The sequence below is a fragment of the Coptis chinensis genome, chromosome 7, assembly GCF_015680905.1.
Source record: "Coptis chinensis isolate HL-2020 chromosome 7, ASM1568090v1, whole genome shotgun sequence".
NCBI lineage: Eukaryota > Viridiplantae > Streptophyta > Magnoliopsida > Ranunculales > Ranunculaceae > Coptis > Coptis chinensis.
The window spans coordinates 21747359-21759185 of NC_141462.1; the positions used below are offsets into that span (position 1 = coordinate 21747359).

Sequence of the window (11827 nt, forward strand, 5' to 3'; positions counted from 1 at the left end):
CGTTTTTTATTTTCATCGCTTCAAAATTAAAAAACAAAGTGCAACTATTACATGTGTACATATAAACAAAACCATAATCACAAAAACATTTAGTTGTGATGACAATCTCGACACCACTAGCAAATCATCTTGTTTCAAAAACTCTATCCTCCTTAAAAACTAGCTTGACATTCTATATGAAAATTTGACAACGAAAAACGATTTGAAATATGCCCGATTTACTTTTTGGTACGATAATAATGTCAAAAAAATTTATACATTCATTCAACCTGAATACCTGATTTCATCATACACACATCTCTGCTGATAGATACCAGTATCCCAGAAAAGAGTATGTTAACAACCCCCGCAACACAAGTACACAACTAGGGTTCACCTCTTTTCCTAGATTTCATTTCGTCGAATAAAAAAAAGTCAGAAACCAACTAAAAAAAAGGCAAAAAACACAAACAGAACAAAACACACGTAGCGTTTTATTAACTTTATTTCTCTTCTCTCTCGTTTAAACCACGCGAAAAAAAGAAAAAAAAAACCAGATCTCCTTAAATTTGTGCAGTAAAAAGATTAGGGTTTCTGGGTTTCAGAAACCTATGCAGAATAATAATTAATTATTATTATAAAATAGAGATGGCTATGCGAACAGAAGCGAGAGTTGGGGTTGTAGTAGAAGGAGGAGGGCAAAGAACGTCATCATCAAGTAATAGTAATAGTAATAATAGTAATAGTGGTGTTGGTGTTGTTGATGGAGGAAGGGCATTTTCGTCATCACAGAAACAACCGGCGGTCGGTTTACAACAACAACAGCAGCAATCTCAAATAGGGACCGTGTCTCAACTTTTAGCGGGTGGCATTGCGGGTGCTGTTAGTAAAACTTGTACGGCTCCTCTTGCCCGTCTCACCATTCTCTTTCAGGTTTGTTTGTTCAATCGAAAGATGGAATTTTTATTCAATTTGTTGCATTGCCCGCAGCGGAATTAGGACAGACCACATTTCTGTTTCATCTAATAGTTTGCTTTAATAGTTAAAGAAAAGGCGAACCACTATACTTTTTTCCAACCGAGGAGTATTGAAATTTGGGGTTGCGTTTATTTTGATTAGAAAGATTGGATTTTTATCTGTATTTGAGTCTGTTGTGTTTGTTGATTTAGTGAAATTAGTTGTGGTGATAGAATTTTTGCTTAGTGGGAGATAGTTTGTGATGTAGAGCTTAATTTATAGTACTATAATAAGACATGGCCGTGGCAAAGGGGGAGAGGAAGCTGGAGTAGAAGAAGTTGATGGGGATGAAGACAAAAGAAGTTGATGTGGAGGTAAGGTAGAGGGGAAAGATACGACAGACAAACTGATGGACGGATGGGCGACTTGTTTTAGACTTTTAGATTGATATAGACGTCCATTCCAAACTTTTGATGAATATCCCTACCTCTGCTCCATTCATGGATTGTGAGTTTAGTACCTCAATAAGTTTTGGAATTAGCTCTACTTTCTCAGGATTTAACATTTGTTATGAAGGTTGAGGTTACTGGTCATAATTTATTCTCAGCTTCATTATTGATAAAAGCTGATCTATAAGGAAAGAGAAGCAGAGAAGAGTTTTCTCCTATTTTAAAACTCTCCAAGGACATTGAAAGTAGTCTCCTTCTAATATTGTTCCAAGCCAGTGGAATAATTTGGTGTTTGTGTTAGCTCTATAGTGTTTTTATCTATTTAATTTTGAAGTCTAATTGTATCTTCTTAGCTTAGACGCACAAGAGTCTCCATTATGCTGGTTAACTGATACCCTGATTCCTGGTTGACTCTTTTCAAGTACTTACTTTTTTCCATCATCTCTCTTTAGGTGCAAGGTATGCACTCTGATGTTGCAACGATGAGCAAGGCTAGCATATGGCGCGAGGCTTCACGCATTGCAGGTGAGGAAGGATTCAGAGCATTTTGGAGGGGGAATCTGGTTACAATAGCTCATCGTCTTCCTTATTCTTCTGTCAGCTTCTATGCCTACGAGCGGTACAAGCATGTCTGTACAAAGTCCTATTTGAATTTTCCCGAATTTCTTACTTCTTCATAAGATCATCGTTTTAGCTTGTCTATGTTGATATGATTTTGAACTCTTTCACAGGTGCTACAGTCAGTTCCTGGGCTAGAAGGTAATAGGGAAAATGTAACAGCAGATGTTTGCGTACGACTTCTAAGTGGCGGTTTGGCAGGAATAACTGCTGCATCTGCCACATATCCTCTGGACCTCGTGAGGACACGACTTGCTGCGCAGGTAAAATCTATGACCGTGTTAAGTTTTCATCTACTTATAGTGTTATACTTCTTTTACGTGGTCAGTATATTAATTAGTATCCTCCACGCGTTTATAGTTTGATTACTTTTTTTAAGTTTCGATCTTGGCACCTTTGATTACTTTAATGTTGGTTGTCCTATCTGTCTATATTTGTGTGTCATTATATCATTATACTTGTTTCCTATATGTACTTGCAGTTATTCGCTTCACATTCATCGATTAGTTTGTACATAAAATATTCTCTCTTTTAGAGTGTTAAAAGTGTTATCAGGTTTATTTCTTTTGTTGTGTTACTTTTTGTTGTATTGTAGGATATCCCATCCTACAACTATGATATTATTTTTTTAACAAACTTCTAACTTCACTGGTCGAAAAAATATGAAAAATAAGTAACTAGATAGAAATCATAAAAGTATTATGCATTAAACAAAATGTTTAGAACGGCTCAATTTTCTTATAGTTGTTATCTTTTTCTCTTATGATATTTATACACTTAGCATGTTAGTACTAGATGGTTCATTAGGTGGTCTGCCAGGTCGTTAATCAGCAATGAATCGGATAGACTTCATCGTAGTAGAGGGAAGGCGGGAAGAGAAAACGTGAGGAAACAGAGTTTGCAGAAATAAGAAATATATTGGGAGGTGTTTTTCATAGGAACCTATTTCAACTTGTAGTGAGCTTAGTCATGTTTGTTGGATTATGTTTTAGAATTATTATACCTGTCAATTGTGTAGTCTACTAGTCTATATCCTTAGTTTGAGTAAAAACAGAGAGGAGTGGATAACGCAAGAAAGAGAAGGAAATGAAAAAGAAGAAAATAGAAGAAGAAGGGGGTGGGGTGTGGGATTTGCATGGAATCAAGACATCTGTACTAGGCTGGCTTCTTATAATCCTCTATGTGCCTCCCCACCTAGCAGTCAAGCATAAGTAATGGAATGACCCACTTGAAATTATTTCACATACTCCTTCAACGTCCCAGCACAACCACTGCCAATTAATTACTTCCACAGTATTCCCCAGTAAGGCAAGACTGGTGATGAAGTTGCTTGTATGAGCACTTGAGTGAGTAGGACCTTTCAGTAATTTGGTTGGTGTTTTTACATGCTGTGTTTTCATCTTGATTCGCTCATCAAGGTGTTCTGTGTAGTGATTGTTTCTTTGGAAATCTATATAGTAGGAACTTAAGAACCAGGTTGCTGTTTATTTTGTGTTAATGAAAGTATGGAATTATAAAACTTTTATGAGGGCATCTCCAGTGGGAAGTGTAAAAAGTAAAATTTGTAAAAATTACACCCCATCTTCAAAAACACTCACCAAATGGGAGATGTAATCCCTGTGTGATAGTTTTCAACCTGTAAAAATTGTTGTGAAGTTTCTTCTTGGTTTACACACTTGCATAATAAAACATTCAATTACACACTTGCATGGGAAGAGACATGGGGTGTAAACCAACACGTTGTACTTTGGAGATGTGAAGGCGCCTCTGTAGACGTCTAAAGTCACAATTGCACCTATGTGGAGGTGTGAATATGTATGCCCCATCGGAGATGCCCTGGGAAGCAGTTAAGACCTTGTGCGCTCAAGCGGGAAATGAGCCTCAACGTGGTCAGATGGTTTTTCAATATTTGGGGATTCTAGTAAGTTGGAATTCTTCTCTTGGCTTTTTAATGAAAGATTCAGGAAGAAAATACAAATCTTTTATAAAATTGAGGTTATGATCTTGTTGGCTCATTTTTGCAAATTGAGATTGGGTAGCCTAGGGTTAGTTGTGTTTCTGATGTAGTTTTCCTACTTTTTCACTCTAGGATCAGTCCAGAGCTGTGTTGTCAAAATCATGCTTAGCTTCACCCAAACCCCTCACACCCAATGCCACCTAGAATCTCACCTGGGATCTCCTCTGTCCTCTAGACTCACACCCTGGCTCCAGCACGGTAGCGCCCGAGCTAACTGCATAGGTTTGGAGATTTAGATAATGTGGGCATTTAAGCATCCCTGAGTGCGCTCTTGGATATTCTTACATCTCTTATCAAAAGTATATATTCAGTTGGAAAACGAAAAATTTCATCCTCGATATACAAGAGAATGCATCTTCATTATCTTCAACATGTAGCATAGTGAATCAAGTATCTTATATCGTTCTATTTAATTTTTCTTTCAATTTTGTCTGTAATAAAATGAACGTATCTGATGGGTCATTAATAAATAAACTTTGCAGACAAATGTAATATACTACAGGGGTATTGGGCATACACTTCGTACCATTTGCAGAGATGAGGGTATTTTTGGCCTGTATAAAGGACTTGGAGCGACTTTGTTGGTATGGATTTTCTTTACTTTATCTATTTCTAATTTTATAGTTTTTGTAAAAATTATGTGATTCCAATATTTCTCGTTTGTGTAGGGGGTTGGACCGAGTATAGCAATCAGCTTTTCAGTTTACGAAACCTTGAGATCTTCGTGGCAGTTGAAAAGGTGAGCTAGATGTTTTCTTTTGGAAGACTGTTTGAATAGATTCTACTAGTTTGTGGGTTTGACTTTTGATACACTAATTTCTATTACCTTTGTCAATTTGTAGTTTTTCATTCTGTTTAATTTTGGCCATTTTGACACAGGCCCGAAGATTCTACTGTTCTAGTCAGCCTGGCTTGTGGCAGTCTTTCTGGCATTGCATCATCAACAGGTAATACCTATAATGGGTTAATTACAATTTTATTAGTTTTGGAATTGCTTTTTATTGGAGTTTATTATTATAAGTATGATTTTTTACCATATCAATCCCATTTGTGTTGCACGATTGTCTGTTATATCAATATGCGTTTTGTTTGTTATGTGTTGTCAAGTTGTCACCTTGGCTGATTCTGCACTGCCTGACAGAACCAAGAGGATCTTGTGTTGTCAGTATGATGCAATTCACTTCCCTGTTTGAGCTCTGCTTATGCAGTGCTACTTTAATTTCTTATCCATAAACAGTTTGGGTCGTTTAGGACGGCTTGTTCCGACACCCATTTGCACCCATCAATTCTATGGGTCAAGGGAAGTTATTTGGTGACAGGATATACTTCTTCAATGTTGATTAATCTCAAACAAGATTAGTAGAATGGCGGGTCTTCACCTATCTACCCTAGGAATAGTTAGTACAAGAGAAGAAATGTCCATCTTGAATGTTGGTTAATCTCAGTGGATACTGTTGATTAAAAAAAATAAAAAGTTTGTCAGAGGGCAAAGCGTCTCTAAACTCACATGTTCATACTTCATAGACTGAAGGTTGTTCAATAAAGTGAAAGTTGATTTGAGGAGTTGTTGTACAAAAAAGATAACATTTATGAAGGGCATGTATACATTTTTATACTGACAGAACCGAGTACTGAAATGGGGAGAAAATCAGGTTAAAGTGATAATGAAAAAAATAAAAATAAAAAATGTAGTAGGAACGTTAAGACTAGAATGGTAAACATTACAAAGGTAAGATCAAGTGGACTCAAGAATATATATGTGGTGATTTGAGGATGGGAAAGAATTGGGTGTCATTTTTAATGAACATAATGTGTTTGGCGGTTGTGATGCATCTTTTTATTTATTTATTATTATTTATTTATTTTGGAATAGAAATACTATCAGCTATTTCAGCAATGAAAAAATTGTTTATGAAACGAAAGATAAAGAAAAAGGTGAAATGGTGTTAAAGGATGAAATGTTTTAGTCGGAAAAGGAAAAAAAATGTCAAATGAATAGTTTGGGGTTAAGTCACATTGACATGAATACACGTGACGGTGTCTGACACAACGACCTATATGAAGTGGACACGGGGACACATTAAAAAGAAAACTATTACTATTCTTTGGTTATACACCTATCTTGGGCTCAAGACCTTTCAAAGCGCCTCCTTACAAATAAATAACTATGAAAGTGGGCATATCATGGAGTTGTAACCATGTGAATAAATTATTTTCTTAGTCATTTAGCTTATAGAAGAGACCCTAGTTTGAAATCGTATGCAGAAAGTGTTCGTGTGTCTGTGTGTCCGACACAGAATTTTCTTTTGAAGAATATGAAGTGTCAATTAGTCCATGTTACTTAGGGTTGGAGACACATCTTTATGATAATTTTTCTTTCTTTCACCGAGTGCAGCTGTTGTTTATTTTCCCACAATGTAACAGTTTTGGTAGTTTGGGACTTGAGACTGAAATAAAAGAAAATATACTATTAAAAGAAAAGAATTTTGGTCTCTTGACTCCAAAAACGGCACGCTAACTCACTTAGAATTTTGCCAATTTGGCAGTGTTCATCAAGTTGTGAAGTGCTAGGATTTGACAGTGAATTTCAACTATCTGCTGATTACACCTATAGGGCCTAAGTATGGTAGAAGTGCTTTTACACAATTGGATTTGCAATTTGAACCTTCATGTTTTTATCATAGCGTAGATGGAAAAAGCATCTTCCTTGAGTTTGGAGCAAATATGTTGGACTCATCTGCTCATAGAGAACTAGAAAACATTGAGTTACTGTACTTGAGTTGTATATATTTGGATTATAGTGAAACATTTAGCATTTGGTTATTTTACTGGAGCTTGAGAGAGTCCACTTGAAAGAACCTGACCTACCACTGGCGTCGGCCACCTGGCGACTGGTGGCTGGCCACTAAAGGTGGTTGCTGGACTCTATTTTTGGGGGTTCATCAAATTGGTTAGATTTGCTTTCACAAGGTAAGGTCTTTAACATTTTCAGAGATCCTTGAGGAAAACCCAAACTTTCAGTTTAAGGTCGAATCTGATTACTTTAAGTTTCTATTTGAAGATCCTTGCTCCCCGAAATGGGATGGGTGTGGTTGATGTAAATATTTCTTTTGGATTAGTTCAGAGCTCTATGCTCTAGGTTCGAATCTGATAGCCGTCTTCCACAGCAAGTAATTCTCCCTATTAAGCTTCAAAGTAACCAGATTCGTGATGTTTTGAAATGAATATGCAGTATTAGAAGGTGAAACTGCCATTGGCATAGAAAAGTTCACTGAATTCAAACCTTGATCACTTGAGATGAAGGAACACGATCTTGAGATGAAACTGGAATTCCTTGAGCTCGAATCTACTCATTTTGTGTTGATCTGAATCTTGATTCTGCTAATTTAAACGCATATGTTCATGTTGAGCGATTTGATTTCTTGTTTGTTCAATAAGAACAGCATCAGAGTAAGAAGAAGGTTGTTGATTTTGATTGGCTCGAACCATCATCTTGGTATATATGAAGATCCTGGTCCGGTGGTCCCCATGTTAAGAAGGGGTTGGTCAAGCAGTGAGTTTGAGTGTTTTGGGGTTTCCCCCCAGAAAGGAAGCAACTTGATCACTTAGTTAGAAATATAGGGTTGAGAGAGAGCTCTATTACACCTAGCCGTGTCATAGGATCTATTGCATATTTTAGGCTAAAGTGTCCTTCTCTTGTTGTGGCCCGTGGTTGAGACTCAAGGTGGCAAAATTTTCACTTGTAGTTGAATTCAACTGATCTGGTGCTAGGAAGATGCATTGAGTTGTTCTTGTTAACTAGAGCTTTTATGGAACATCCTTCTTTTGGTTATTTGTTTCTTTTGAAATTGAAGTCGCTCTAATTATCATATCTCAGGGAGGTTGTAAGTTTCTTGCTGCTATTTAATGAAATAGGTAAGGGGTCTGGGTTAAAAAAAGTAAGAAAGGAAATGGTCTGCAATCAATTATACTGAATTTTAAACCAACTGGGGCTGGTTGTGGTTCTTAATTTGAAAACGTTTTTAACGGAGCTTTCGTTATGTGTTCATGCTACAATGTCATAGCAAGCGCTACACATCCAATTTATAATAAAGGTCTGAAATCAATTGGACCAAATCTTAAAGCAATTAGGGCTGGTTGTGGTTCTAAGCCTGGTAACTTAACAAAGCTTTGGTTATATTTTATGCTCAGATGCTTATAGCAAGAGTTGCATTTCCAACTTATAATGAAGGCAAAAGATAAGCAATATTTCCATCTGTGATATCAGCATATCAGGCTATTACTGATGACTCCATCTATTTGTTTAGATGGTTGGCTCCATAATTTTTCTGCTTTATTAATTTGCAGCAACATTTCCTTTGGATCTTGTGAGGCGGCGGATGCAGTTAGAAGGAGCTGGTGGTAGAGCTCGTGTCTACAACACAGGCTTATTTGGAACATTTGGGCACATCGTTAGGTCTGAAGGCATGCGTGGTTTATACAGGGGGATACTTCCAGAGTACTACAAAGTTGTACCAAGTGTAGGGATTGTTTTCATGACGTACGAGACGATGAAGATGCTTCTATCTAACAATTCTGCCAACGACTAACTACTATTGTTGCCCAGGCATCTCCTGTGTTGCCATCTCTGGAGTTTCATACCGAAATCTCTCTACCATCCGACTTAAATGATTGTGCTTGTTGAAGATTAGATAGGTAGGTAAGTAGAAGAAGAGTATCTACAACGGTTTTGGATTAATACCATGGTGGTAAATTTTGTGATTGATGCCGCTGAGACAATGTTTCTCCCATGTATAGATAGATAAACGATTGTGTTACACTAAGTGTATCCAACGCACTAGTGATTGTTTACACCCCAGAGTACTAAGAGATGATCATTTTCATCGCACCAATTTTGTTGGCTGTAATCTTGTATTTCTACCAATTTCTTTACTTTATCAACTTGTACTTGTAGTAATCAAGGGATCTCATTCAACCATCCGATCGTATGGACTTTTATAGAGTAGTTCTTCGTTTTCCTTGTGGAGCTTATCTGTGAATTTCTAGTCTGTTATGCTATCATATTCCTAGAAATCCCACTATTTGTTTCTAATTGAAGGATTTATTGTAGTGACGTAGAGTACAGTATTTTACAGTTCGGGTCTTTATTATTGCACTAGCTTGTAAGCCCGTGCATATGCACCGGCTTTTTTTACTACCGTTTTAGTTGTTAATCCGTTTTAATTTTCTAACAAATTATTTTAAATTAAGTTTTAATTAAGTTTTAAAAACCCGTTTTTTCAATTGGGAGAGAGATCTTGTTTTAATAGGAGAATAATTCTCGTTTTAATTAGATATGTTAGATTTTTCCTTTTCAATAGGAAAGGAATTCACATTTTAATTGGAGAATGATTTCCGCTTTAATTAGAAGTGTTAGAATTTGTTTTAATAGAAGAGAAATTCTGGTTATAATAGGATTCCCGTTTTTCAAATAAGAGAGAAATTCCCGTTTATTATTGTAATCCCGTGCATACGCACCGGCTCATTTGAAAACTTGTTCGATTCCTATTTTACTCGCTAATCTATTGTAATTTCATAACAAATTATTTTAATTAAGTTTTAAAAACCCGTTTTAATTTTCTAACAAATTGTTTTAATTAAGTTTTATAGACCCATTTTTTAACCCTGTTTTAATAGTTGACTTAATTTAGAAATATGATTTCCGAGGAGAATGATTTTCATTTTAATTAGATATACTATATTTTTCTTTTCAATAGGGAAGGAATTCCGGTTTTAATAGGAAAAAAATTATTGTTTTAATTTGAAGTGTTAGAATTTATTTTTTCTAATAGAAGATGAATTTCTGTTTTAATAGGAAATTGATTCCCATTTTAATTAGAAGTGTCTAATAAATAGGAGATGATGATGTGGAATTTTAATAGAGCTCGAAAAATACCTCTTGTGGGAGCTTTAATATTAAGATATAGATTGGTTTTCAATTTCTCATTATGCTGATTTTCCACAATTATCTGGAGGCACCATCACAATGAATTAACAATTGGTAGAGATCTAAAACTTATCTTATACCTCGTGTATGATCCAATTTAAGCATCAGAGGCAACAGATTAGGCAACAGATTAGGTTATTCTTACAAGATTAAAGACAATTCAATATTTTTGTAACTTGTTGAAGCTCCAGAAGAGAATTTCTCCCTTCCATCATTACTTTGAGTCCTGTAGGACTGATCTTGCAAGGTATGATCCGTTTCTGATCAGGCGAACGCCCGAATGGCACCAAAGAAATGGTTTTTCTTTCTCGTCAAAAGTACTGTTTAAAGTTTTCGGTTGAATCAATACATAATTTGTTGTGAATAACTAACAACGGAAACAATGCTATTCATTACAAATAGATCAACCCTATACAAGGATTGGTCATTCTCTCTAGACAAGACTTCAACACCCTCCAAGTACTATCTCAACACTTCTCAATATCAACTAACAAGCATATATAGTAAATAGAGAAGATAAAAGCATACTCACATAAGACCAAGTTTTACATAGTTCGGCAATTTGCCTACGTCCACACGGCGAGCCTTTGATAGATTAGATGTACTAGATACAATATTACAAAGAGGAGCACTTAACACTCACTTAGAATGTATCACTCACACTCATAAAGAATGTTCACTCTCTTTTCTTCTTGGTTTAGTTCTCTCACAATCTCTCTCACTTAGAAAAAGATTTCTCTCACAAAGAAATGTTAAGTTTTTAGAAAAAAAAACTTTTCTTTTTGTACAAGACCGAAAACGATCGAAGACTCTGTGAATTTCGTGGGGCGCATGCGCGCCTTGGGCAAGGCATAGTAGAGCGCGAGTGCGCCCTCTACTTTTCCAACTTCAACTTCCAGTACTGTGGGCGTGTGCGCCCTTGGGCCTGGCTGTAGAAGAGCGCGTGCGTGCCCTTTTCTCTGACAGAAAAAAACGAATAATACTAAAAAACAACATTCTCCACCTCGGTGAGGTTTTAACACATAAAATTGAGCCGAACACTATTCACCTTCCACCAAGAATCACTAGTATTCAAACCACATCTCGAACTAGCTGTCAATCTCCCCAAAGGGCCATGCTGTCACACCCCAAATTTCCAGACAATATTTAAAACAATAATATTCAATCATCTAGAAACCCAGGGTGAAACAAAATCCAAAACCTTGTTATTAAACACGATATATAAAAACTGAAATCAAAAGAAAACTAAAAGGAACAACTCTTCATCACATTATTAAACTACAAAGAAACTAACAAACTCTATTACATCTGTCTCAAAACAAAACTGTACACTTCATAAAACTTAAACCAAAATACTCCAAGAGCAACTCCAAATCACGTGTCATCATCCACTCCACTCCACCATCCACTCCACCATCCATCTATGTTTCTAAGAACACACCCACGTTGCAAAACAAAGCAAACATGGGTCAGCAAATTAAATTTGCTGGTATAAGTAAGACTAAAAATATAAAATAGTATAGCAGTATGTTCAATCTTTCAAATCAAGAAATATATTAATACAATAATTTCAACTTGGAAGACAATTTAGTTCCGTATTCTCAAAACGGCATGCAGTTTCTTCCCAAGTAAGATTTCAACCCCCAATATACAATTCCAAGAATCTCATATAACAGTACTCATCATTTTCACTTTCCAAAATAACTCACAACATAAATACCACTTACATTCCATTTAGTAAATGCACATATGATAACCTAATTAAATATAAGTTTGATACATCTTACCTTTAAGCCAACACGTCTTCTTACGGTAGGACAA

At 36.0% G+C, this 11827-nt stretch overlaps 1 protein-coding gene across 1 annotated transcript; it reads left to right on the forward strand.

Moving 5' to 3' along the window:
- The first annotated feature begins 367 nt into the window (after positions 1 to 367).
- LOC147486606 (uncharacterized) lies at positions 368 to 9038 on the forward strand. The gene is made up of 7 exons (XM_086571148.1): positions 368 to 912; positions 1838 to 2014; positions 2117 to 2266; positions 4503 to 4604; positions 4689 to 4759; positions 4900 to 4967; positions 8368 to 9038. The coding sequence occupies exons 1-7, from the start codon at positions 628 to 630 to the stop codon at positions 8607 to 8609; spliced, it is 1095 nt and encodes a 364-aa protein (XP_086427274.1). The 5' UTR covers positions 368 to 627; the 3' UTR covers positions 8610 to 9038.
- The last annotated feature ends 2789 nt before the right edge of the window (positions 9039 to 11827 follow it).